At 45.4% G+C, this 25,874-nt stretch overlaps 6 protein-coding genes across 6 annotated transcripts; 1 reads left to right on the top strand and 5 right to left on the bottom strand.

The window, feature by feature from the left end:
* Positions 1-51: 51 nt before the first annotated feature.
* Positions 52-1,350, bottom strand: BCIN_01g02330 (hypothetical protein). Its single transcript, XM_001548470.2, has 4 exons — positions 1,086-1,350; positions 861-1,029; positions 659-803; positions 52-584 (listed from the first exon to the last, which is right to left on the bottom strand). Exons 1-4 carry the CDS (start codon positions 1,192-1,194, stop codon positions 261-263), a joined length of 747 nt encoding a protein of 248 aa, XP_001548520.1. The 5' UTR covers positions 1,195-1,350; the 3' UTR covers positions 52-260.
* Positions 1,351-1,609: 259 nt separating this feature from the next.
* On the bottom strand, positions 1,610-4,485 carry BCIN_01g02320 (hypothetical protein). The gene is made up of 4 exons (XM_001548469.2): positions 3,537-4,485; positions 3,351-3,398; positions 3,256-3,300; positions 1,610-3,144 (listed from the first exon to the last, which is right to left on the bottom strand). The coding sequence occupies exons 1-4, from the start codon at positions 3,723-3,725 to the stop codon at positions 1,807-1,809; spliced, it is 1,620 nt and encodes a 539-aa protein (XP_001548519.1). The 5' UTR covers positions 3,726-4,485; the 3' UTR covers positions 1,610-1,806.
* Positions 4,486-5,477: 992 nt separating this feature from the next.
* On the bottom strand, positions 5,478-8,914 carry Bcpmt1. The gene is made up of 5 exons (XM_001548468.2): positions 8,469-8,914; positions 8,115-8,404; positions 7,778-8,061; positions 6,263-7,729; positions 5,478-6,191 (listed from the first exon to the last, which is right to left on the bottom strand). The coding sequence occupies exons 1-5, from the start codon at positions 8,702-8,704 to the stop codon at positions 5,607-5,609; spliced, it is 2,862 nt and encodes a 953-aa protein (XP_001548518.1). The 5' UTR covers positions 8,705-8,914; the 3' UTR covers positions 5,478-5,606.
* Positions 8,915-9,170: 256 nt separating this feature from the next.
* On the bottom strand, positions 9,171-10,281 carry BCIN_01g02300 (hypothetical protein). Its single transcript, XM_001548467.2, has 4 exons — positions 10,095-10,281; positions 9,944-9,995; positions 9,683-9,888; positions 9,171-9,547 (listed from the first exon to the last, which is right to left on the bottom strand). The coding sequence occupies exons 1-4, from the start codon at positions 10,203-10,205 to the stop codon at positions 9,503-9,505; spliced, it is 414 nt and encodes a 137-aa protein (XP_001548517.1). The 5' UTR covers positions 10,206-10,281; the 3' UTR covers positions 9,171-9,502.
* A 488-nt stretch (positions 10,282-10,769) lies between these two features.
* Bcerf2 lies at positions 10,770-13,708 on the top strand. Its single transcript, XM_024690300.1, has 2 exons — positions 10,770-12,486; positions 12,552-13,708. The coding sequence occupies exons 1-2, from the start codon at positions 11,281-11,283 to the stop codon at positions 13,341-13,343; spliced, it is 1,998 nt and encodes a 665-aa protein (XP_024546068.1). The 5' UTR covers positions 10,770-11,280; the 3' UTR covers positions 13,344-13,708.
* A 7,381-nt stretch (positions 13,709-21,089) lies between these two features.
* On the bottom strand, positions 21,090-25,814 carry BCIN_01g02280 (hypothetical protein). Its single transcript, XM_024690299.1, has 7 exons — positions 24,086-25,814; positions 23,234-23,961; positions 23,050-23,173; positions 22,573-22,997; positions 22,085-22,419; positions 21,770-22,026; positions 21,090-21,624 (listed from the first exon to the last, which is right to left on the bottom strand). Exons 1-7 carry the CDS (start codon positions 24,846-24,848, stop codon positions 21,479-21,481), a joined length of 2,778 nt encoding a protein of 925 aa, XP_024546067.1. The 5' UTR covers positions 24,849-25,814; the 3' UTR covers positions 21,090-21,478.
* Between the last annotated feature and the right edge of the window lie 60 nt (positions 25,815-25,874).

Raw genomic sequence — 25,874 nt, 5'->3', positions numbered from 1 at the left:
ATTTTAGAATGGCGCTAGTGCACGGCCGTTTTCCATTGATGTGACTCCCGGTGAGCTTGCTCTTTTCTATATTAATTTGCAAGAACCAAGAAGCTTTTTTCTATACATAATTTCTCAACTTAATTTTTAACCTATTCAAGCCTGTTTCTTAAGAAGATTCGAAGTATAAAATTAGTACCAAGCAAAAATCACTGTTTGGACATAAGGCTCCGAGTCGCGGTCTGTTCACTAGACTAATACACATATACACCAGACGACAATCATAAAAACTTTCCAAACCACTCCCCCAAAACCCCATAAGCCCTCTCATATTCACTCCTCTTCGTCTCATCCTCCAAATCCGCTCTCGCGCTCAAAAATCCATGCACCTGATCCTTAAACGTCTCAACATATTTCTCCACCTTCAACTCTTTCCCATAAGCATCCATATCTTTCCTTTCTTCCTCCGATGCCAACACGGCGTGGGGAATTGCAACCTTCCCCGCGTCTTCTACGTCCATCATACCGGGATGCAGTTGCGCTGACACTTTCCATGGACTGTTCGGACCGGATGTTATGGCGATGACTTTTCCGCCCCAGCAGTACTATATCGTTAAGTCATGTTCTTGATTCTATCAAGGAAATACTGAGATGACAAGGAAAGAAGAAACAAACATACCCCCACGGCACCCCAACTTTTCTCGCCATATTTCTCTTCAATATCCTTCAAGATACTTGGAATCCTCTCAATTGCAATATCTGGTTTCCTTGGAGCAAACCAATCCATAAGTGCTTTCATTTGTTCATCATTCACCGGCGGGTACCTAGGAATTGCATCAATATTCCTATTCCCACAAAGGCAAACACCAAAGTCCACTCACCACTCAATCTTCGCCGGTTCTCCTTCGAAGAAATCCGGCATGAAAACTTGATATTCCTCCCCCGATCCCCGGGCTAGAATATCTGCACCTTGAATGGTTTGTGGATAGTATCCAAAGATATCGTAGATGACCAGTATGGCTTTCTTCGCGGATGGCGACCCAGAAACATCTCAGGATATTGTCAATAGCTGTCATGTGTTCTTGTTGAATTAGAGCGATACGCACAAGTTTTAAGTCCGCCGATGGTTTCGTAGGTACCTTTAGGAGTGTATCCTTTTGAAACGACCGGTGGGATGTTGCAGCATGCGGCGCTGTGGCCGTTGATTGATTGCATGGTGATTTAATGAATGAGAATGAAAGAAACTAAGATGTATTGTTTTGGGAGTGTCGTCTATAGTCTTGCATTTATAAGTTGCTCGCAATTGGAATCACGGGATAGCTCATACGTACAACATTGTTGGGGTGGAGTTTATGCTGACGTGAAGGTACCGGCGTAGTGAGTAAGACTGAGGTGTGAGAGACAAAGGTGGGGTGAGACGACGAAGCCTCCGACGTTAGGAACTTCAACATCCGTACGCTCTGTCGGCATTCATTGATTAGTTTCGGTAGATCACTGCCTAGTTCCTTTTTTCAGACGAATTATGGTTACAGTTCACGTTGCTATCGAGGAAATGCAATGGGGAAAGAACAAAGAAAAATGAAGACTGAGACGAAAGACCGCAAGACGATACTCAACAGAGCGATCGGAGTGTGGACAGAATGAGTATCTCATTAATGATAGATATTACAAAGATCTATATCTCTCTCGACAACGAGCTACATAGCTTCGAGTTTAGAGATATCAAATGTGATTCATCCTCCCCTTTTCCGACGCCGCTCCAACAACATACTATATTCAAAGTCCAGCTTTCTTAACACCACAACCTCAATGAGGGTATCACCAATCTCAACTGTAATAACAATACTTTGTGAAACAAGCTGTACATTCACTCGGAAGGGCTTGTCCAGTCTTCTCCATGAACGCACAACCTAAACAAGTGGGCCACTCGGCATCATTGCCCTGGGTTGCAATTTCCACACCATTGGCAATGATTCCCGCGGAAGAAGCTGCTGGATAGATCAACTGAAGAGTCGAGACGTTGCTAGCGAATGTGTATTGTGCATTTGGAAGATAAACGATTGTTATTTTGCTTGCATCACCGCAACCAAAAAATGTGGCTCGCTTGTTATAGCCCTCAGCGATAAAAGTCTCGACGGAAGGAATGACTGGCATGCGCGTGAGACCGGCTGACAGGGACTGTACGTATGTGGTAAGAATTTCGGATCCGTTGGGCCAGTTGGTCGCATCGTCTGCACTGTTGTCATTTACGATAATAGCAGATATATTTCTGGCTGGCTGCAGGAATGGGAAGATGGGGTTGTTTTGCAAGGCTTCTCCACCATCGACCAAACTTAATGTGTCTTGAGCTGGAACATCGTTTGCAGAGTTAACCACGCCTGTGGGTGAGTCGTACTCGTAAAAGGGATTTTTATAAATAGCATATAAATCTTCGGTGGTTACCTCATGCACGCCGTCAAGAAATGCAGAAATGCCTTCAAAAGCATTCGAAGAACCATTGACAGGCGCTGGAACGCTGAGACACGCCTCGTTAAACAGACTACTTGAAGTTCCGAGGATATAGCCCAAGTTATCGTAATTCGTGGTACATTTTCCAGTTGCCACACCATTTTTCAGAGTAGTGCCAAGATATTCGGTTGGCGTGAAAGCAGACACGTCGGCATCCCAGGAACCAAACTCATATGGAGAGAACTCATACATTGTTGCATTGGGACCGGGTGCGCATTGGCCTAGCCATGTCTTCGCTCCCCTACTAGTAATGATTGGAAATGGGACGGCATGTGAAGTAAAATTGGAAAGTGTGGCGACCGATGAGAAAGTGGTTGATTCACCATCATTTGCGAGCAATTGATAGCTCAAAAGTCTTCCCCATGGATCAGTGAGAGTGGTGTGGAAGCCTGCTGCATCTTTTTCAAGAATTTCTCCGACAATTTTGGCGTATGCTACGACGAATCGTAATCCTTCAGGGGCGAAGAGAGAGTCTGCAAACGCCGTTTCCCAGATATTATCTCGTAACCACGAGACTGTTGGGTAGTTGTTTCCGGCAAGAGATGAAAGGAACCATGATCCACCCGAAAGACCTGCTTGGTATGTGATAGCTTGGTAGAGACCGCTTGTGGAAACATCACTGTCGCGTCCATCAAGACCTTGAACTACACCGGCGCTCTTTTGGAATAGTTAGTATTGGACTACTTGGGAAAGGTGGCCTGGGAAATATTTCGACAACGCATGGAAATCCGCAATTCCAAGTGATGTCTTTCAATGGAAATTACTGACCGATAGAAGAGATCGATAGCCCCCACCACTGTTGGTAAGCGCAATCTGGATAATATTAGTTACCGAAGAAATTAGCCTGAGACAGATATACATACCGTTGGCAAATCACCGGTACCAAATCCCGAGTTTGTTTTCTCCAGCCACTATACATAGAATCAGTCAAAGGTTAATTTTCGGCTGAGAGAAGGAAATAGGGACTCGTCATCCCCTCTCGCCTAAAACATTGCAAGTGGAACCGGGTCAAGGCTTTGGTGAATCAAAGGAACAGTGATATTCCGTACCGTTTTCAAAGCAACATCCGCAACAGCTTTTCTCGATACTCTGTAGGATTCCTCATTGTCTGAAAGACCATCCGCAGGTCTAACAAGTGATACCCCTGAAGGGCATGTCACGGAAGTGGGCGCGTAGGAAGCGCTAACTACGCTACTCCCCGTCAAAAACCCAAGCAACGAGGATATTAACCAAACCATTGTTGCTTTGAGATCACAAATCGAATGTTGGTTTTGAAAAAGTAGATTGATATATTGGAACCCAGAAAGGTAAATTCGGAAAGCAATAGAGAAGGAAGGGGATAAAAGAAGGGCCCTCCTTCAAACACCGAATCCAAATAGGATATGATGTGAATAGCAATCAGCAATCGATCGACTGCATGAAGATTGGCTGATATTCAGAAGGGAGGTGTGCTTATTTGTACCTGAATGATCGACCTAGCTTTTGATGATAGATAGACACATTCTATGAATGGCCCAATTTATTAAAGTTGGGGGAAGGGAGGGGTTAGTGCAACATCTGGTCTGTTCATGAGTGGGTGTACAAAAATACAAATTTGGGTCTTCCAAACGGTCACTAGAATACCTTTCAAGCTCCCAAGTCTCGGTGTAGATAGGATCGGCGGCAGGCTGGCGGATTGAACGGCAAACGCCCCAATAGATAGAGGTTACTATCGCACATTTTTGACGCAGTGACATTTGCACTATATGAATGGTCAATTTGAGATTGACAAGGGGCAATCACGACGTTGTGCGAACGTGAGCTTTGTAGCCAGTAAGGAATCACACGTGTGTGAAAGTGCCACAGCAAAAACGAAAAGCTCGTGAGTCTGGAGAACTTTTTACGCGTAAGATGACCTGGGTACGAATTCAAAATCCGAATTAGGAAGCTCGACATGTTTTCCCATACGTATTGGGATAGATTCCCGATCGTTGAAGAAACTTGATGTGGACAGATTCCAAAGTAGGCTGTTTGTTGTCAGCACTGTAACAACGTGGAAGATGGAGGATAACCGCAACCGATGAGACGGACCGGATTCTACGCGAGTAACGCGATAGTACGGATCGATCACTCCACGGCTAGCTCAATCGCTTGAATCATTCCTAGGTGACGGATGCACCGCATTCCGCCCATTTTGAGTTTACATGTGAAGTGGTACTAGGTAGGTAGAGATTACTAGAGAAGCCTTCAAGCATCAGCCTCCAACAAAATTCTAGAAAGTCCCTCGGCACGTACATTGGGCTGTTATCGTGCATTGTAGTTTGTAACACGTGCGTATAACTACCAGGTGCCTGAGTGCTACACGAGTCACTTTTGCCGAAGAAACAAATAAAGTTGCGAGCGAAATTACTGTGTGATTATGTACAGGGGAGGCCACAAGCAAGAGTCGGGGTCCGGGGATGCCGGTATTTGTTCAGCTGGGTTTTGAAAGTCTCCGAAGAAACACCAAGATCAACTTAAATGCGGCACTACAGCCAGCCATAACTTGGCATTTGTGTTCCCATCTATCGGTATCGGACCTGTCCTTCACAAGATTGTCTGTGTACGCGTGAAACTATTGACAAAAAAAAACAAAAAATAGAAATTCGTTTGCTATGATACTCGTCGCTTGCCGTGTAGCCATCTCCTTCTACGTTCCCTCTGCCAATTGGTGGAAACAATGATAAAAGAGGACAATTCGTATACTCTTCAGTACCCCCCCCCCCATTCATGAAGGTGGGATTGGCCCCTGGTTTGATGTAGCTTTTCTCCTGTTTGAGGATGTTAAATCCGAAAACTTGGTCAGCTTGCAAAAATCGCAATGCTTAGAAATGTGCCTTCAATCTAGCTCTTGCAGAAATGGGCCTGACATATCAGCATGCATAGATTATTTGGTACTAGTAGCGTATTTCAATCACGTTAAACCTTGTTTATAAACAAGATCACGATATCAACCATTTTTTGGAAGGTAGTGCACAATGTTTTCATCTTAGATTAATAGAATTGCTGTCACATGTGTTCTATGTTACAAGGGCCATTGGGCCGAATATTTTCCGTACTGTCTCCTGTGATTTCTAGACATGACAAAAGAAATGAAACCCCTAAGCTGCAGTCGCCTCGTTCCCTTCACTAGCAGGTTTAGCAGCTCCGTCGTCAGATTTCTCAATGCTCTGCTCCTTGCTCTCATCAGCTTGCACGTTACGTTGTGCCACGGGCTTTTCCTGAACATCTGGCTCTGCTTTGCCGACAGTTTGAGGGTCAGAGCCTTCAACGTCTGGATGAGGTGGTGCGACTCCAACTGCGTCTTCCTCAGGTGGGTTAATCTCATTGCCTTGAGCATCTACCATACGAGTTCTGGTTTCATATCTGGTCTTGAAGCTGACCTTTCCTTCGAGAGACTTTACTGCCTCAGGATCAAGGATATTACCGTCTTGATCTCTATATTCAACTTTCTCCTCGCGGGAAACAATGCTATGACTAGCGACAGGGGCAGCTGGCGGTGGAGAGACCAAACCTTCCGGTTTCCCTTCGGGTGCTCCTGAGACGCTCTCTTGCTCTACAAGAGGTTTTTGCTCGCCAGCCCCAGCTTGTGCTGGGATTTCAGCAGCATTAGTTGGGATCAATGGCGAATCTGTCTTGTGGACATCAGCATTCGCATTGACATATTGAGTTGCATAATCAGAGTACTAAAAAATTAGCGTTTGTTCTCAATGTGATAAACTAGATGTAGTCATAATTAAAATAAGATTGAACTTACATTGTTCAAGAAGGTATTGCAGTCCCAGTCCCACTTTTCGAAAATTTTGACTTGTTTGCAGGCTGATTGTGTCCATGGATTGCCGTATGCCAATGGAGAGTAGAGAGCAAAAACAACCATGCTAAGTGTTAGGAAGATGATCGCGCCAATTCTTCCAATGAAAGGGCGCTCACGTAAACCGATACCAGGAACACGGGCAGTGATAAAGTCAAAGATCTGGCACAACGCGATGATAGCGAAATAAAGCGCGGGGAAGTAGTGGTGAAGGAAAAGCTGACGCTGCATCAGGTAGAATGGGAAATAATGGAAAGCCCATCCAAGAACGGATGTTCCAATTTCATAGTCGAATCGCTTGAAAACTGGGTTATCGTAGTCTCTGAATCCTCTTTGCCAACGGAGAACGGCAAGTCCTTTAAAGGCGACGAATATAACAACAGCCAGTGTCGAGCTCCACCAAATTACAGGGTTACCAATAAGATAGATTTGACGATTGTCTTTGCCCCAGAAATTAATACCACGTTTGAGAATAGGCCAAGAATCTGGACGGGAGTCCCAAGCATGAGATTCGACCAAACCAGCATTTGTGTGCCACATGACTTTGTTGAGCTCCCAGAATTTGCCAAAGAAACCTGGATTCCTGTAGTTGACTTTCTCCGCGTCTGCTCCAAGTTGAGGATGTTCATTTTGCTCAACATACCAAATACTGTTGGGAAGAGTTCCTCCCTTAGCGCAAGTGACTTCTTGCTGCTCTGACGCCCACTCAGGAAGCTTGACTTTGTGTGAGAACAGAACACAGCCAGTCATAATATGAACAAGCCTAAACTTGGTCTGAATTGTTCGTAAGCGAGTCTTAGCCAATTCCCCGTCAGACATCTTCTTGATAATTTCGACACGGAAGAAATCGTTAGCATCCCCTTCGAATCCTTCGTAACCATAAGCGGACACCTCGTTCTGCCAGTCGGCCTCGGTGACTGGTGGTCGAACATCATGAGAGTGGAGGCGACGATGTGTAGGTTGATGATATAGCTTGAGGACATCACCGTCTTGAATAAGCTTTGTTTCGGGTAAAGCATCCCAAGCTAATGATCCATTGATTGGCTGTCCGTTGATATCAAGTGGTTGAGTCTGGTTCTCCAAAAGCCAGATATTGTTCTCGTCTTTGTGGGGATATAAAGTAATTTGCTGTTGCTTACTACCAGTTGGATACATGAGATTGTGGGAGTGTAAATATCCTCCTTGGGTATTGTGATGTCTGATGCTAACTCGACTTCCAAAAGCAACATCTACGGGAACATCTTGCATGGACTTTGAGTTAAGAGTTGCTTGAAACTCGGAACTCATAAATCCATCACCGTCTCCTGGGTTAACCAGACATAAGAAATGGATACCAAACATGGCCATGTAGAATGTAAGGGGAATGATAATAAGACAAAAGATTCGTGCTACAAAGTGCTTGGCGAAAATGCGCTATACTTGTCAATATTTAATGGTTTGATGAGATTGAAGGGCGCTTACCGGTGTGACAGTTTTTGCATCTCCAAGCAAAACCCAAAGTTGCAACACAGTAAGACTACCGACCCAAGCAATTGTGAAAAGTCCAACCCATTTGACACTGGCGGTGGCTCCCAAACCAAAACCCGTCATAACCAACCAAAACCACCAGCTCAGTCCAAATGCCTTCGTAGGTCCTTGTTCATGTTGATTTGTGAAAGATGTGAATGCAAGTGCTGTTATGGCTGTCATGATCATGAGAGGAGAGTCGAGGAGAATTAGACGTGCTTGGGTAAGTAATCCATTTTCTGGAGATGTTAGCGTAGCTCTTGAAAGCAAGATGTTCCAGAATTTGACTCACCAAATATGATGAATCCAGCTCCCATCGCAGCTGTCATGGTTCTGCAACCTGCGGCCTTGAGAGTTAAGAACATGGTAGGAACCAAGAGAATTCCGCAGATAGCGGGTAATAATCGCATAGCAACATATGGTACACCTGGTTCGACATAATCCTTTCCGATATCTTTGAAGTCGAATTCTCCATCAAATCCAGCCAAGTATCCCGCAAGTGTAATCAATAGTTTAGCCAAAGGAGGATGTACGTCCATAAAGAATTTACCCTTTATGTATTTTGAGGCGAAACCACCAAAGCTATAATAATGAATGTGAGTGCTTATTCTAGGGTGTAAAAACCAATTGCACCATGACAACTTACTGGACTTCATCGAATACCACACTGCTTGGTTGGTAGATGCGGAAAAGTCTGACGACAGCACCCAATAGTGTCAGGACAATCATGGCCTGAAAGTCAGAGCCAGGGAGGAGGAAGACATCTTGATCTTTAACGCCTTCAGAGGTATAATCTGTTGATTTCTTGGTAACAGGTTGCCTCGAAGGGCTCCTCGAGCCCTTTGTGACATCCGCGTGCACGGATTTTCCAGTACGTGCCATAGTGTACTTCAGATGAAAATCGAGAAGCTCTATAGATCCAACGAGCTTCTAAAAGCCCAAACTCCCAAAGAATTAAACCAGCAAGCTCGAATTGATTGTGTTGCCGGAAAGAATGTAAAGAAAAATAAATGGCACAGGATTAAAAGTACGGCATCGAGGTTGGAGGACAAGTCGCCTGTTGATATTGAGAAGGAAGTCGTAAGGGGGAACTTTTTGGAAAGGGCCAGGTATGGTTTAGAGTGACGCGAGGGTAGCCTTTTCTATTAATAAACTTCACCAATCAATTAATCAAATTTTCAGCCTCAGCCTTTCCAATCTTACAATTTGTCCAATTTCGAACATATGAGTTCCCATAAGACGAATACGTTTTATTATGAAAACCACAACCAGCTTCAGGACATACATAGCTATCAAGAAGTACTTTGGAAAATCCTTACACATTGTGCCAGAGCTATAGTAAAACATTTGGTGGAACTTCGTCGTAAGGCTGAACTTTATATTGCACCCAGGTGTATCCCTAGTGATGTGAATGCTTGCTGTAACAATCTTCGCAACCATGAATTTTACTGATCATCCATAGGCATGGGACATTGGATTATGGGTTAGTTGTCTGCGAACGAGTTGCTGTGGAAAGATTTTGACATTTCACGAGAGTTCCATCTAAGCAATTACGCAAACCAGAAAGTTGTCCCCAGGTCTAACAATGAGAGTTCAATGCAGCAAATAACCTCTTCCGCTTATATACAACTGTCTGGTCTTGCAATCAACCCCACCACCACCTATGTTTGTCCCTCTAATCTAATATCCGTCCTTGCCCCACTTGTTGTATTTCTCGTGTAGCTCCTAGAGACAGTATGTTAGTATAGATATCGTGCAAATAGAAACCGAGCAGACTCGGGCGATAGCACACGTATATAAGCAGGCGTATGCGATCCCCAGTGTTCTGTGAGCCCGGTGCATGGGGGGAAAGAATCTTACCTTTGGCAAGTTAACGTTGGGAACGATAACGCTGTGCAATGCGCTAGGTGCGTCCTTGGGTGGGTTTCTTGGGTCACCGGCTGGGTGGTATTGGTATTTGAAGTCCTGTCTGGCGGCATCGCCTTTGGAGCTCTCAGTCTGCCATGGCATGGTACCAGGAGCGATGTTTACTTTAGCTTCCGAGGTAGCTGAAGTGGGTTTACCACCTAATAGCACAAGTCAATTGGAGTGCTCAGTACCGGACGAAGAAAATAATCTCACCGAAGTAGTAGCCGGCCAAACCAAAGGCACCGGCCATCACACCGAACAGAACCTGCGCAAACAGTAGATTAGTCAAATGTTCGGAGCGCGTCTAAAGCGGAGAACAAATAGGACTACGGTAAAGCCAGATGCGTTTTGTAGTTTCACTCACGTAGAGTTCAGGATCTCTTTTTGCGCCCTTGTTAAGCACATGGCCATCTGCAGATTTGGCTGCAGACTTGGCTGCTTGTGCGCCGACTCTTGCTGCTGCTTGTGCGGACATTTTCGAAAGTAGTGGGTTTGGTGTTGTATCGCGGGTGGGCAATAATCTATGTTAGAAATGGTACGATGCGACTTCCAAGATGTTTTGGCGGAAGATGTTCACGGATTATGTCACCAAGGTCACGTGCTGGTGGCCCAGAATGTGCAATGTTTGATTGGCGGAAGTCGTCCAGCAGGAACTTTTCTGCCATTGACGCGTGTGGGGAGTGAATGTTTCTATTTGCTTGCAGACAGATTCAAGAGGATATCCTCGTGGACTGGCTACTGATGAAGACTATGTGAGGGGTTCGTATGTTCATATGTTCCTAGGTAAGTAACAAGTATTCCATCTTTCTAGCCATATCCCCCTCACCCTTTTCTGACTGTCCATGAATCTTCATTTCCCACTTCTCTGGCTTCGGCGCAAAGCAAAGCAAAGCAAAGCAAAGCAAAGCAAAAAGCAGACTTCACTCTCGCGCAGTGCAATCCCTCCCAACGCTTGGACCCTCTCCTCAGTATTACGAACCTTCTTTCTCTCTTCTGCTCCCGTGCGTTGCCAATCCTATCTTACCACTGCTTACCTACCGACCGACCGACCGACCTCCTCCTCCCTCCTCCCTCCTCCCTCCACTCGCACCTCGCACCAACTCGAGAGCCTTCTGCTCTCGTCCTCCACACTCCTTGTAAAATCGTAACTTTCGCTATTTTCTTCTTCACGCCTCACTTTAGTCCCTTCCCCCTTCCCACTTGCCACCTTCCTTTCCTTACACTGCACTATGTAATGCTTGAACCCTACTATTAAGATCTAAACTTAAGATCCAATTCTTACTCTCCTTAAAATTAACCTCTTTTACCTTGTTATTGTTCCCTACCCAGTCCTTTTATCTCAGAATCCACCTTTTTATAGCCCTCAACACCATCACAGCCAGCCAGAGTAGATATTTAATAAATTTAATTCTTGGAGCGCTTCTCGCCAACTTTCGAACCGGCACACAAAACACGACCTTCACTTCTACTATTGTGCGACCGACTCCCATTATCCGTCTTGATATGAGAGATCGCAGAAATATTTCCAAGGAATCATTTTGATACACGAAATGACTTCCCGGGACAATTCTTCGTCCAAATTCCCTCCTTCCACAGATAGCGATAATCACACCTTTCCCAACCCACATCTTGCGCCTTCAGAAATTGGAGATGGAGTGAGCGTTTTATCATCGCGGATGACCGATATAGCTTCAGAAGATGGAGACAATACAGATACCTTTTCCGGCCCCGTTTCGCATAGTCAGCGATTAAGCCAACGTCATAGCATACAGACGGGAGATGGAACCTCAAGGCCGGGTACAGGAGTCACGGGGGTTTCTTCCAGGGGAACATTTGGTCAAGCTGCCCCAGCTCGAAGAGGCTATATCCCAGGAATCATGGCGCAACGAGGGAGCACATCAGGACGGCCTCCAAGCTCTACAAGCAAGACTCACGTACCATCCTTAAGTGCCCATGCTTTTTTCCGCCCCATGAGTTCTCAGAAACTCCAAGCGCAACGTGGAGGATCCCGACCAGTCACACTTACACAGCAAGCGTTTGGCGAAGATGGGTCTTTGGATGGAGGGAGTGTGAGGCAGAGCGTACATTCGAATATTACTATACCTCAGCAAATCATTACCGAAGATGCAGATTCACCTCTGCCACCATCTCGAGGTACCGAAGTGACAGAGCTAGGAACAGTGGATAGAGGTACCGCAGACACAAGTCCTACGCATGGCCATGCAGCTGGAAGCTTCGCAGATAGTGTCCGCCCCTTGCAGAAAGGTCCAGCGAATGCAAAAGGGCTGAGTCTGAACATTGATAAGGGTTACAAAAACGGCACTTCGACTCCCAAATCTCCACGCTCATTTCATTCCAACTTTTTAATGCCTACAAGAAATGACGGACCTGCTGGAAGCCCCAGTCCCAGTCGTAGCAATCAAGGCCGCGAAAAGCTTTCGTCTGCTGCTTCTTCACCAGGATTTACTCCCATGGATGCGCAAAACAAAAACATGCCGACTCCGAATCTTGGTAAAAATCATCAATATTTCACCGGCAACACAGTATTTTGCTGGGGAGGCAGGCTGCAAAACACTCGGCACAGACCCATCAACATTGCCACGGGATTGTTTGTTGTAGTTCCATCAATCCTGTTTTTTGTATTCTCGGCCCCGTTTCTATGGCACCATGTTTCTCCTGCGGTACCTATTTTGTACGCCTACATTTTCTATATTTGCATGTCCTCTTTCATACATGCTTCTGTGTCTGATCCCGGAGTGAGTACTCGCAAGCACGCTTTCAACATCTTTAATATTGTTCTGATCAAAGCTAACATTCTTAGATTCTACCTCGGAATTTACACCCAATGCCTCCAGTAGAGGAGGATGAAGATCCTCTTCGACTGGCACCAACTCAAAATGATTGGACTATGATCAAATCAGCTCAATCTAGTACCAACGCAATGGAAGTGCCTACGAAATACTGCAAAACTTGTAACATTTGGCGACCACCTAGAGGACACCATTGTCGAGTTTGTGATAACTGTATTGAGACACAGGATCATCATTGTGTCTGGTTAAATAATTGTGTCGGGCGTCGAAACTACCGTTACTTTTTTGTATTTGTAACTTCGGGTACACTTCTTGGGACGTATCTCTTGGGTGCAAGTATAGCCCAGATTATTGTTTACGGGCACCAACAAGATATTTCATTCGGTGCCTCGCTGAGTCATTGGAGAGTCCCCTTTGCAATGTTCATTTATGGTCTCCTCGCTACACCATACCCAGCCGCATTGATGGTATATCATTTCTTCCTCATGGGTCGAGGTGAGACAACAAGAGAATATCTCAATTCACACAAATTCATCAAGAAAGATCGCCACCGTCCATTTACCCAGGGAAGTTTTATCAGTAACTGGATTGCTGTGCTTTGTCGACCCCGACCTCCAACCTACTTAAGTTTTAAACGCAAATACGAAGAAGGTGATCAAAGATTTGGCGAGCGAAGAGGAAAACGAACGGCGCCTATCAATAAGGAATTTCAGGGCGGAGGAAATAATATGGAATTGCAAAATGTTCATAGTACGGAAGGGGAAGGGTTTCAAGGGCCTACAACTTTGAGACAGACGACCTGAGGAGTTTGGCTGGGTGTTTTGGAAGGGAACAATTTTTGACTTTTGCGCTGACGCTAGATACCTCTTTTCCTTGCATTTTATGTTACTATGGTGGAATCATACTTGTACTTAATATTGTATTATTTTTGAAGAATATACGAGGGGAGCAGAAGAGTGGATAATATGAAAAATCAAATCGCAGTCACTGCTGGTGGTGGCTGACGATAGGGATGAGAGGAGAGTATTTTGATGAAAAGTTGGAGGTTGTAGTACATTTTACTTTCTAACAGGAAGGAGATGAGATAAGAGATAGAAAGAAAGAGAAACAGCAGATATCTCGAGACGGCCTTCTATACCATATTATATAAATATACTTAATTCACCCATTGACTTGAAGATATTTCGATATCATCTTTTCCTGATAAAACGTCACGAGATACAATTCTTTTCTACTTGGGTTTTTTCTCTCACAACTGTCTCACCCCACTATGTTTTTACATTTTTGTTAAGTGGATTAAGCTTTACATACTACCTGCATAGGCTGTAAGACCTTCGACTTGTGATTATGAGGATGGGATTTCCTGTTGTCTTGGATATAAGTACCTAGGTATAGGTAGACCTGGGTGTTTTGCGGACCGATGTTTTTGAGGAAGAAGCTTGAGCTTCTCTTAGTGAATTGGAGGTTGGGGTAGAATTCAGATGGCGCTGAATTGAATTGAATTGAATGTGCTAGAGTGAATAGTGCTAGAGTGAATAGTGCTAGAGTGAATAGTGCTAAGACCTGCGTCAAAACAGTGTACGAGAAAGTTATCCCGTCTAATTCTCATATTAGAAGAAATTCCCCATGTCGTTCTAGTAGAAATTAGGCCTTTCAATCCGCACGAAATTTGGCGAGACGATGAAGGGGGCAGGCAGGCAGGCAGGCAGACATTCTATGCTCTCAGCACTGCGCACCACGCAAAGATAGAAATCAATCACCAAACTTCAAACATCATGCGATCATTCAGTAAATTTGACTAGTATAGTTTTGATTGATATACAGTAATACCCAAGGCATTACGATAGCGAGATAGAGCTGTCTATTATAAATACATAAATCCTCCCATTTGATCTTGCGACTCTTCTTTTGGAAGGAAACTAATAAGACATGGCGAAAAGGAAACAGATCCCACCGACTTTGTCGTCGTAAGATAAGAGAGTGCGAAAAAAACAAAACACTCGACCCAAAATCAGTTTTGAGGGCGCTCGCGAGAGCTAACGTTGTAAGAGTCGCTATCCATATCCTTATTCATGTCCCGCCAATTCTATACCCGTCTATCCTTCCTTCCAAGCTCCTGATGTGGTACCCAAACAAACAAAAGAAAAAGGGGATGGTGTAAGGAAATTATTCTAAAAAAACGACTCGCTCGCTGCCGGGTGACTCCAGAAAAGATGATTAAAAATAAATAGGTCCAGTCTTCCCAATTAAAAACGCCGAAAGGAAAAGAAGAAAAAGCGTTCATCTATTCGTCGTATCCTGGCCGTGGTGTTGGAGGACAAAAAGTACGGGGTCCAAGAGAACATGTCAGCCCCGAGGATTCCAGCTCGTCTATTTCTAGGAAGGAGTCATCTCTAGATGCATCCGCGAAATTCTTCACATGCCGTCGTACATGATCTTGGGCACGGTGGAGATTTAAACGGCGACGCATCGTGAGTAATGATGACGCTCTTGTATCTGTTCTCCGTCGGGGAAAAGCGAGGATGTGAGAAGACTGGTGAGAGTTGCATGGAGAGAGGGCAGCCTAAGTCTCATGGTCCGGGCTGAACGTTGGATGATGTGATGTTGTTGTGCTGAGCCACTCCAGGGAGTTTCGTGTGCTGTGGATGTTGGTACTCGGTACGTGCTGAGTTCGTCTGCGGTGCAGATAGACAATCCATCTGGAGGGGCTGAGGGGGAACCTGACGGGAGGGATATCGATGGGGAAAATGAAAGAATTGAAGACTTCGGTCGCGCGAGAGCAAGGCTGAAAACGGGCTATGGCTGGCTATTGGAAGTAGGGATTTTGGGGATTTGCGAATCTGATATCGTTGCGTTTCGTTTCGGTGTGGGGGGGGGGGGGGGGGGAGAGGTGAGGTCGGGGAGGTCGGTAAGGTAATAATGCCTGGTGTATATCCAATACGATCTTTAATTTGATGTTGTACTCGTGATCGAAATTTGAGGGGCGGCTTTGAGATTGTTGACTACATGGTGAAGTTCGGGATTATCTATTGACCAGATTTTAATTAGTTTAATTTGTTTTTCCAGATCTTCATAATTAATATTTGTTGCTTTTGAGTTTCTGCTTCTTTGACACTTGTCCCCTTGTGTCCCTGCTGTCCCGTACGCCCCGTATGCCCCCTTGAGCCCTGTTTACTTATTCTTTTCCAAGAGCCTTTTGGGGCAGAGAGGGCAAAGAGGGCAAAGAGGGCATTTCGGGGCAACAGATGACAGTGCAGTGCAATGGGACCCAGCACCATGCAGTTGCAAGCAATCAATCATACAGTCCACTGCAAAAGGGGCATTTGCAACGTGCGGGTGGTGAAGGTGGTGAAGTGGCTGATGAATGTGATAAGGGTCGCTTATCTGGTCACAGCAAAAGAGTCCTCCGTAAAAAAGGACTAAGAAGTACTGTGACGCAGTGTACCGCCTCGGCTACATATTCCGACCTTGCAACTTCTTGCAGCTTTCATCTACTCAGGGCCACTAAGAATCTAATAAAAGACCAGGGCTTTGAGTCTGAGACCCTTTTTGCACTTGCTCAAGGTTCCAGCCTCGTCTTGACGATCCGAAACTTTCGTACTCAATTGTCCACTTTGGGAAATTGTCCAAAGCACCAAATTGATCGGGAGGAAAAGAGAAAGTAAAACGAGGATATACTAACATTCAGTCCATGGTAGATACACCTGGCAAAAGAGATGGTGAGGTATTTAGTGGTCATCATCATCGTTGTCTCTTGGGTGGCTTCTGAATGCCATGATGGAGTCTGCAAAGCAACAGTTAGCAACGAGCGCATGTATAGAATGAGAATCCTCTAAGCCATAACTGCCGAAGAAGGCTCTCAGGAACAAGGAATTTCACATACTGGAGATTGGGAAGGATTCGGTAGACATTTTTGGTGGAAGTGGGTGGTTGTTGGTGTTGGTTGGTGTTGATATTATATTGGGGGATGTACTTGACAGATGAGTGTTGGAGAGTGTTTGAAGGCTGTTTGGTGATATTGAGTGTGAGATGAGTTTGAAATGTAGAGTAATAACTTTGAAAGGATGTTGGGATGGAGGATGTTTATATCTGATATTTGATGCAGTTGGAAATGCTGAAACAAAAACGAATTGGGGAGAGGGTCTGGGGGTTTAAGTATCTTGAGCTTAATGTATATAAGTCTTTTCTGAAGACATCACAATTATATTATTATACATAGCAACAACATGCAAAACACCTGCATAGGGCCATGCTTGGATAGTGGCTGAGAGCCCCATGGTAGATCGGTGTCTATGTTCAGATAGGGAGAAGATTGCAAGGAGACTATACAGGCTGCCTTTCCCATTTCCAGGCACGATAGTACAATAACTCCGCATCGTCATAAGTATGACTGAGGTAGTCAAAGCTGGGAGAAACCTTACAGGCTCGGCGTTGAGAAACGTATGAAAATGGTTCCCAAATGTGAATCTCTGGGAATATCTGGAACCTTGCAACCTGACTAACTGTAACTACTCAAAGAGGTCCCAGATTATGAACCTTGGTACTTTCTGACATCTTAGCGACTAACTGCCTGACGCCCATCCAAGGGGAGAGTGACTTTGACAAGGGTAGAGGGCGTCTCTTAACCTATCGTTATTCTCACTCCGCTCCATTTTCCACGGTTCGCCCCATGTTTGTTGGTAACATCAGTTCGAATTATAGCCACAAAAGGCGCCTGCTCTGACTCTTAATTTTGGGCCAGGGTTCTAGGGGGTAGGGAGTATGCACACTATGGAAAGGGTCCAAAGTACCGTACTATGAGCAATGAAAGTACCGTATACCTGCAGCCTTGGGATGATGATATCAGGCATTAGGTACAACGTTTACGGAAAAGGAAGTGCAACGAATCTAGATTGCAAGGAGAGAAATGCATGGTAGAGTCATTTGTTTGGTCTGGATGGCGCAGAATTCATGGATTAGATGGAATAGGACCCAGATAGAATGGAAGACTTACTCGTAAGTTGTAACTAACTATAGCCAATCTTGAGCACATATTGGCCAAAGAGCCATTGATTGAACCCCACGGTCTCCAAGACAATATCCCAAAGCAGAAAAGAGGATACCGGAATCGGAAAGCAAAACCAAGTCTCAGCCAATTTATTGGGGAAATCCTACAGAATCCAAATGAGGAATCATTTAAATAGATTCTTTAGAAATTTGTTCTAGAAACATGAAAATCTACGGGGTAGTGCAGTGGATTGGGAATCCAGCAAAGTACGGTACCAACTGAGCAGATGGTAAAAGAAAAAGTGTCTAATCCAGATGCGTCAGCTCATGACTGGGGGACTGTGACTGGGACATTTCATATTTGGTGTCTGTTTGACGAGGTGAGCAAACGAGAATATCAATCAGATCATGTTGGCTCCATGTTGGGTCTTCGGCATCCAATTATCTTCAGTCATCTCTCACCAAATTGTGGTTGATCGATTAATGTTTCGCATTTTGTATTTCTAGACCCTTCACCCCTTCATCCATTCGCTTCCTTGTCGCGTTCCAGGTTCCCTGTCAAGGGTGAACTGCTGTATATCCTCTGTACAGTTCCCATTCTGAGGTTCCACAGTGCGTCTATAGTGCCGCTGGTCCACATTGATGAACATGAAGCCATCCGATCTGGCCCTCTATGGAAAATCCATGGACACTTTGGTTGTCGGTCGGGGGTTTCTTTGCTTTTGCGGCAGTACTCATATCTCCTCGTATCCTCCGACACCGACACCGACACCGAGGAAGATCGGGCAATTCCTACTCACATTCCATTGCTACTGCAACCTAACATGTACCACATAGCATAGCATACGAGTAGCATCGCATTGCATCGCATCGCATAGCATAGCCTAATGTTAGACAAAGCAATCCGATCTCGTTCCCGCCTGAGGGTCCTATGGTGCTCCGTGGGGGCGGGCTGTCAATGGGATTTCCCAAGTATCACAAGCTGTCTGTCAGTTCAACCACCATCTGCTGTGCATATCCGTAGAACTACTTTTCTGTGTAGCCTCAGTGCCAGCAAGTATCTTGGGCAGGCCAGCTTGGAATGCATCGAAACATGGCACAGAAGGAAAAAGGAAGGCATCATGATTCATGACGATTACGCCTTCTCTCCAGCTCCATCGCGTTCGGGGGGGATTATTGTGATACACATTCATATTGGTGATCGTACTGGCGATCATCTCGGTGAGAAGCATGCCATGGCCTCCCTCGTATGCTAACTCACGAATCTGCACTTTGCATGCAACTGGACCAAGATTTGATGTGCATTTATTTTCCTCAGCATTATCGCCGCCGTGATGATACATGAAATTACTGAGGCCCACCAGGAGTCCAGCAGTTCCTGCAAATCCAGAAGGGTTGCTCACCGAACAATGACACAGCATTTTTGATGCAGGTCGAAACCGAAACAATTGTAATCGCAAAACACAGCCTCCCATTTTTACCATCTACCAACATCACAATATGCAGTGCAGTACTACCGTCGTGATGGAACAAATCCCTACGGCTGGGCTGAAGATGACAAGGTTTAACACGTTTCTACTCTCCTGTGAGTATGGCATCGACGTCACACACACACACACACCCCCATCTGTAGATTTCTCCTTTCTACAACGCGATTTATTTTTTGTTCCTGCATCAACATCAACATGGCCTTCATCCAGAGCTCCCCGGCTTGATTGCCGGCCAAATGGACATGACCATCTTACTTACGTCTTACGTCTTACGTCTTACATCTTACATCTTACATTTTGCAACACATGCACCTCATGGTATACTGATAATCATAATCATAATCATAATCATAATCATGCTCATACTCATACTCACCACGCCCTCTCACCCACCCACCACGCTCGATTTCCTAACTAAGCCTTACGTGATGCCATCTATGTATTTTGACAACCATGAACTAACTGCACCACCGCATCCCACACTTACCACACTTACCACACTTACCACACTTACCACACTTACCACACTTACCACACTTACCACACTTACCACACTTACCACACCACCACCTTACCAACCACACCTCCCAGAGCTGCATGACATAAGATTTCTCTATTTCCAGATAGGAGAGATATGCAGCCCGCCCGCATTCTAAAAATTGAATTCTGGCACCCTCGAGCACCCTCGAGCACCCTTTCCTGTAAAAGGGAAATGTGCAATTTGCTCTCAGGATCTTCCCTGTCCGGCACCACCACCCGCGGCCAAAGCAAGCAAGCCTTACAACTTAGAATCCAACCCGGCTCCCTTCCTCTTCCCTTCCGCGACCGTTGTATCCAATGTACTGGGTACTTGCTAAAGAAGAATACTGTGGGTTTCTGGTACGGCACTCGAACCTTAGTGTTGCACATCTTTCCTGCCATGTTTCTCTTTTTCTGTCTCGGTTTCCCGGGTTCTTGTTTCTGCTTCTGCTTCTGCTTCTCTTTCATCATTTTTCCTTTTCTTTTTCCTTCTTCGTTCCTTCTCTTTCCCCAACCCCCGCCCGGCCCAACCCAAACCAAGCCAAACCAAGCCAAACCAAACCAAACAAAACAAAAACAAACCCAAAGCAAAGCAAATTCAATCGTGGCAATTACCCACGCGTTGATGTTTCTTCTTTTTGCTTCTAAAACCTCTCTCTCTAGGGGGGTGTGTCTTTATTGGGAGTCATGATCCATCGCAAGCTCCCCAAATTCCGGCTTCCGGTGCGGTGGGTGGTGGATCCGATTTCCCTCATTCAATTCAATCACATGGGGCCCTGGAGCTGGGATTGCGATGGGTCTTCATACATTGCGTATGCTATTCTTAACTTCTTTTTCCAAACCCCCTTGATCTTCTTTTGTTTCTAAATGCTGCGTGCTTGCTTCTCTTTCCCTTCTCGAACGATTCGAGTGAATCGAATCTCTTTCCAATCCTTGGTAGGGATCTGTGCCCCCCCTGGTCTCTCCACCTACGTACCTCTTCTCATCTATCCACAGGATGAAGTGCATGATCGATCACGCTGCTCTGTCCATCGTCTACACCTTTAGCAGGCTAGCCTTCCCACTGCCGACCCATAAGATCACCAATCTCCCCCTATTAGGCAATGTGGGTTTCGCCCTCTAGCCAAATGCGAAAGCATGTCTGCCATATTGCTCTTGGGTTTTCTGCATGCTTGTCTGCTGGGTCTCGATCTGCAAGGAATAATATACACCCCGAGATGTCCTTCAGGGATTGTTTCCTTTTGCTGTTTTATCATCGAGGTTGGGTATCCTTTGCACTCTGTGTGGGTTAGAGGTCACAAAACTCACTATGTCATTGAACAAGTCATTCGTCAATAAAAGTCAATGGCAATAATGTCAATAAAGAGGCAGGCAGTTGATCAGTTGTCGATTGTTTCCAATATGGTACAATCCGAGTAGCTATCCTTGGCCGTGTAAATTCACTCCATCATTCATGACTCTATGCGGTCTTCAGCTGAAAGTCTAGATTTGGTGTGTAGTTCTAGAAGCTTTTCTCGTTATATACTTCCTCATCACCCACTTACATCACTTTTATGCAACTTCATCAAGATTTTTTATGTTTCGAGTCATTAATCTGTTCTCATTGATCGGATCCCAGAAATTATGTCCTCCCACTCCTTTTTCTTTTGTGCCCCAGTCCAGTCCAATCGTTATTCGTTGTCATTCATCATCAAAATCATGATCATCATGTCAAATGTACAAAAATAATACGTCGCTCCTGATCCATCGCGAGTCAACTCCCTAGTCTTCTCCGCAACCCTTTCCGATTTCTGGCCTGACCAGTTCATCCTACTTCTTCCAATTCCATTCCGAATCAGGCCATCCGATCCCAACCCCCAACCCACAGTATCTGCCAAAATTGATTTGCCGACGATCCGGTAAATAATCCCTAGCCTCTACCGGTAGAACCATTGCTCAGGGTTTCAATGTTCCAGAAAATCGTCCAAAAATACACAGGCTAGCCGGGCCGCATCCGTGTAAGGTGATTCGTTGGCCTTCAGAGACAACGACAATGGATCATCTCGCAGAATCTTCGAGACTTTAACTCTACATGAGCGAACTTGGGGTTCTGTTCAATTGAAGCAACATTAGTCTCAGGTTCGATCACCACTTTCGTACAATAATTTCCCACGATCGAACTGGGCCGGTGGCGTGCGGAGACAGAAAGAAACGGTGAAGAGAGGAGAGGCCAGCAGAGAGACGGAGAAACATACCATGATCCCGAACCACATTTTTGACGTCGTGTACAAAGCCAGCAATCCTTTCATCGATAACTTTGCCACGCCATGCACCATCGCCGTCACGGATTGGATTGAAGCTCTCCTTGCCCCCTTTCCGTGTCTTGAACTTCGAGTGGAGAATTTCTTTGCATCTCTCGAACAAGTTCGTCTGAGTTACTTTTACTCTTTCTTGAAATTCATGACGCTCAATGATTGCTTCTTTGCCACCATGTCTGATTCTGGATTCGGTACTACAATTACGAATCAGCATTGTTTTCTAAGACTACGGGCTTAAGGGAAGATACGCACTTGAAATATGAAAGACCCAAAGTCTTGTCCATGACGAGAGTCAAGACTAGTAAGACGCTGAATCCAATGGCCCATTTCCGCTCATTCGTAGTCGCACGATTGCTGGTCCACATCATTTGACCCCATTCTCGAAGGACTTCTTTGATTCTCTCCTGTTGCGATATGAAAAAAGCCACTTTGATCTGGCGGGAGGCACATCTTGGAGAAGATTCTGGTGGAAAATCTTCTCTCAGGCGCCCCTCTACTAAATTGGTAGACTCGCCGTCGAGGATCAAGCTTCGTTCGAGTATGGCGCAAGCAATGTGTATTTCTATAGCTTCACGGAGGAGTTCATACTATGGTTGTCAGCTATCAGTACCATCACAATAGAAGTTCGCGGTATCAATGTTGATGGAAATTAGTTCCGGTAGTGCAAGATCTAGAGAGTACACTCAAGATCGGACAATTGTGCAGCAAAAAAATCACAGCCTGAAAGAGAAAGGCCTTACCTCATCATTGGCTTCCACACCAGCAATATAAAACTGGCATACTGTCTTGAGCAAACGTTTCGCAATGTCTGATTCCTCAGGTTCATACGCTATTCTTGCATATTCCTCTAGGTCATGCTGGACAATCTTCTTAATATATCGAGCATATTCTTCCTGTGTCTCCTCCATCAACATAAGCGGAATACCAAGTGGTGGACTCTTCTTTTTCGTGTATGTCGCTTTACCGGATGCATTGATATACGTCTGATGCTGATAACGAAAAATGGAACTCGAGCCTCGTACTGACAGAGAGACTACGGTAACTTTTAGCGGAACGCGGTAGCCCCAGCTCAATCGCACTATCATCTCATCTGTTCCCCATGCATCTGCGTTTCTCGAGATAAATTTCTTGGTGTTCTCGGTTGTGTACATCCTTATGTGACTTTCTATATGTTTGTTAGGATGAGATCACCACCAAAACTACTGTAGAGAGCATACCAGGTACTAAAAACTTATCTAGCATTTCGACTGGATCATTGAAGCATGGTAGGAGACAAAATCTCCTCTTTCCAGAAAGCCTAGTACATTGTTCACATGGAAAGCCAGGTGAGCAAGGTGAACACTAGACAGACATTAATTAGCAAAATATTTCGCTGTGTGGTGGGTAGACCCTCGCACGCACCTTAATTTTAGAGAGATGGCAAGCCCAGCAAGCGCCCGCTTGCCTTACATCTCTCGCCTCCCGCTTCTCTTTTTCTGTTAATGGCCTTACACGCCCCCTCGTGACCTTATTCTTTTGCGGCTCAGGAAACGCGCTAAAAACATGTGAATGGATGTTTGCCTCGTCTGGCGAAAGTGGTGCTTGCGAGCCGTGTGACTGTGGAGAGTGTTGCGATACTGGGGAGCCATGGGAAGGAGTATACAAAGTGTTGGAATAAGAGGTTGATGTATCACTTTCGTCAAACCAATTAGGTCTTGGTGCTTCTGGCCCATATACATCGTGGCTTTGTTGGCCATGCCCAGCTACAATCAACCTTTCGTTATCCACAGGTGATGATGTCTCATAGGGTAAAGGAGATCGCTCGTGTTCGTAGGAATTTAATGGAGCTGGTTCGGGCTCATATCCAACGCAGTTGGCGTTGGAATTCTCGTTGAAGACATTGCCATTTGCGTCGTGCGGATTCCAGGGATTTTGTGAACGTATGTATCTGCCTCTCGGAAGTAGGTTTGGAGCTTCGAGGAGCGGGGCTACTGAAGGAGCTATAGGCTCTGTTGGGTACATGTTAAACCCCCAATCTAAGGAGGTAGATGTGTTATCGAAGGAATATGTGGAAGTAGCAGGTAATGAGGTATTCAGATTTTCGGATCGTTGGATGGCTTGATCGACCATTATGTTTTGGTTGACATAATCTATTGTAGCCTCGTCAGCAAAGCAGTTGACCTCGGATTGAGACAAAATAAAACGTTCGGATACGATATCTCGGAAAGGGGACATGTGAGACAGCCAGGATCGGCAAGCAAAATCATTACATACAAGGAATTTCGAGATCAAGTAATGGACTCGCACCTCCCGGGGATCCAAACGGGAAAACATATGTGTCGGATGTGGCCGAGACAGCAGAAGCAGAAGCCAGTTCCATACTTCCATGACTCCCATAGCTTCTCACATTAGCCTCTGACATACAAATATCTTCGAAATCCGAGGGCCCAGTTAGGTGTGTCGTAGAATTCACGATATCCCATGGCATGGAAAGTCCAGGCATAGCTCCGGTCTGGAGCGATAATGAAGCACCACCATTGGTTCCGATGTATGTCGAGTATCCCGGACTCACAGCATCATCGGGGCTGAGTGGGATGGTATTCATAGGCCCTGTAGAGAAATTGGCCATCCATGATGTATCTGGAAGTGAGGTGTGAGGGGCCGTTAAATTCAACGCTCCATCTCCAGCAGTCGTAACACCAGCGACATGTCCAATGATCGATGACGACGAAGGAGAGGTGTTGATCGCGGCCTGATACTCAAAGTAGTCAAAGTTATCTAACCTGTCTAGGCGGGTATCTAGACGGATATGATAACTTGGATTATGTCGCAAGGACGAGCTCCTAGATCGCGACGAGAGCGTCGACGATGGTGAATGTGAATATGAGTGTGATGATTCCGGCGGTGAGGCACTGGGGCTGTAATAACGGCGCTGAGAATGCGACGATTGCTGTTGCGGCCTCTTTCGAACCCTTTGTGGTGAGATCGGATTCGGCCACTCGGCCCGAGCCCTGTGAGAAGTGGGCTTTTCAATCATGACCTATGTGTAGGAGGTATTTTGTCGGTATTCTTTTCCTCTTGTTCGTTTATTCAAATTCTGTGCGGTACGTGCGTGCTTATCCAGGACCTTTTTCGAAATGTAAATGAAATGTTAATATCAGAAGCATTGCGGTGAAGCCGTTCGAGCCAGAGTCATCCTTGGATTCGTGGACCGTGCCAGTATGTATGTATGTATATGTATGTATGTATTTATGGAAAGATGGATAGATGAATAGAGATCACAAGAATGAGGGGAACGGTGGAAGGAAGGATCCGGTCTAAGATCGTTTGTCGAGGCTATCAATTTCCACAAACAATAACCTTTTCTTTGACACTGGGTGAAATATGAGAAAAGCGGTGCAAAATGCAGGAAAGGGAAGAAAAAAATCCTTTTTATTAAACGCTTTGGCTTTTTTTGGGGTAGAAAAGGGCACTATAGATATGGTATGGAGTGGACTGGAGGTGGAATGGATGATGAATGAATGTATGATTGATGATGGATGGATGGATGATTGACCTGGGGTGTATATGGTCTGTTCTGTCTGCACTGCACTATCTGTCTGCATTATGCGGAGATGGCCAAGACCATGACCATGACCGGGACTCGTGGGGACACGGGAAACACTTGGTTGTACATATGTAATATAGACAACCATCCACACACACATCTACATACAGACAGACATACACAAAACGTTCTTCAGCAACCGGGTGGGATGGACAATGTGGAATTCTGCACTCTTGATTTGCGTGTAACGATGTGAGGTGCTTTGGGGCAAAGGTAGGTAGATTAGGTAAGTTGCTAAGAAAAGGTCGACGGTGTTCTGGAGAGAGATATTGTTCCTTCCAAGATATAACGGATATATGATGGGTTGAGCCTGAACATCGTGCTGTGTTTGTTGGTCCATCCCCCGTCTAGCTGTTCAAACAAGCAAATGGGATGGAAGCGATGCAGAGCCCCAACAATTGAGGGGTGGGAAAAGAAGGAAAGATGTGTTGTAAAGTTCTAAACCTATAATATTTA

Source organism: Botrytis cinerea, chromosome 1 (assembly GCF_000143535.2).
Source record: "Botrytis cinerea B05.10 chromosome 1, complete sequence".
Lineage (NCBI taxonomy): Eukaryota > Fungi > Ascomycota > Leotiomycetes > Helotiales > Sclerotiniaceae > Botrytis > Botrytis cinerea.
Note: the sequence above shows the minus strand (reverse complement) of the source record. Positions and strands in the feature narration are given on the sequence as shown.

What these genes read in the sequence shown, in the direction of transcription:
- BCIN_01g02330 (XM_001548470.2), bottom strand. Translation starts at nt 1,194, where the DNA reads ATGCAATCAATCAACGGCCACAGCGCCGCATGCTGCAACATCCCACCG. An exon ending in CATCGGCGGACTTAAAACTT is followed by an intron (nt 1,030 to 1,085) that starts GTGCGTATCGCT and finishes CAATATCCTGAG; the next exon opens with ATGTTTCTGGGTCGCCATCC. An exon ending in AAAGTTGGGGTGCCGTGGGG is followed by an intron (nt 585 to 658) that starts GTATGTTTGTTT and finishes TTAACGATATAG; the next exon opens with TACTGCTGGGGCGGAAAAGT.
- BCIN_01g02320 (XM_001548469.2), bottom strand. Translation starts at nt 3,725, where the DNA reads ATGGTTTGGTTAATATCCTCGTTGCTTGGGTTTTTGACGGGGAGTAGC. An exon ending in CGGATGTTGCTTTGAAAACG is followed by an intron (nt 3,399 to 3,536) that starts GTACGGAATATC and finishes TTCTATGTATAG; the next exon opens with TGGCTGGAGAAAACAAACTC. An exon ending in GCTATCGATCTCTTCTATCG is followed by an intron (nt 3,145 to 3,255) that starts GTCAGTAATTTC and finishes CTATTCCAAAAG; the next exon opens with AGCGCCGGTGTAGTTCAAGG.
- Bcpmt1 (XM_001548468.2), bottom strand. Translation starts at nt 8,704, where the DNA reads ATGGCACGTACTGGAAAATCCGTGCACGCGGATGTCACAAAGGGCTCG. An exon ending in AGCTGGATTCATCATATTTG is followed by an intron (nt 8,062 to 8,114) that starts GTGAGTCAAATT and finishes TAACATCTCCAG; the next exon opens with AAAATGGATTACTTACCCAA. An exon ending in GCAATACCTTCTTGAACAAT is followed by an intron (nt 6,192 to 6,262) that starts GTAAGTTCAATC and finishes CTAATTTTTTAG; the next exon opens with TACTCTGATTATGCAACTCA.
- BCIN_01g02300 (XM_001548467.2), bottom strand. Translation starts at nt 10,205, where the DNA reads ATGTCCGCACAAGCAGCAGCAAGAGTCGGCGCACAAGCAGCCAAGTCT. An exon ending in TTTGGCCGGCTACTACTTCG is followed by an intron (nt 9,889 to 9,943) that starts GTGAGATTATTT and finishes TTGTGCTATTAG; the next exon opens with GTGGTAAACCCACTTCAGCT. An exon ending in CCAACGTTAACTTGCCAAAG is followed by an intron (nt 9,548 to 9,682) that starts GTAAGATTCTTT and finishes TACTGTCTCTAG; the next exon opens with GAGCTACACGAGAAATACAA.
- Bcerf2 (XM_024690300.1), top strand. Translation starts at nt 11,281, where the DNA reads ATGACTTCCCGGGACAATTCTTCGTCCAAATTCCCTCCTTCCACAGAT. An exon ending in CTTCTGTGTCTGATCCCGGA is followed by an intron (nt 12,487 to 12,551) that starts GTGAGTACTCGC and finishes TAACATTCTTAG; the next exon opens with ATTCTACCTCGGAATTTACA.
- BCIN_01g02280 (XM_024690299.1), bottom strand. Translation starts at nt 24,848, where the DNA reads ATGATTGAAAAGCCCACTTCTCACAGGGCTCGGGCCGAGTGGCCGAAT. An exon ending in ACTTGATCTCGAAATTCCTT is followed by an intron (nt 23,962 to 24,085) that starts GTATGTAATGAT and finishes AGGCTACAATAG; the next exon opens with ATTATGTCAACCAAAACATA. An exon ending in GTGTGGAAGCCAATGATGAG is followed by an intron (nt 22,420 to 22,572) that starts GTAAGGCCTTTC and finishes TGACAACCATAG; the next exon opens with TATGAACTCCTCCGTGAAGC.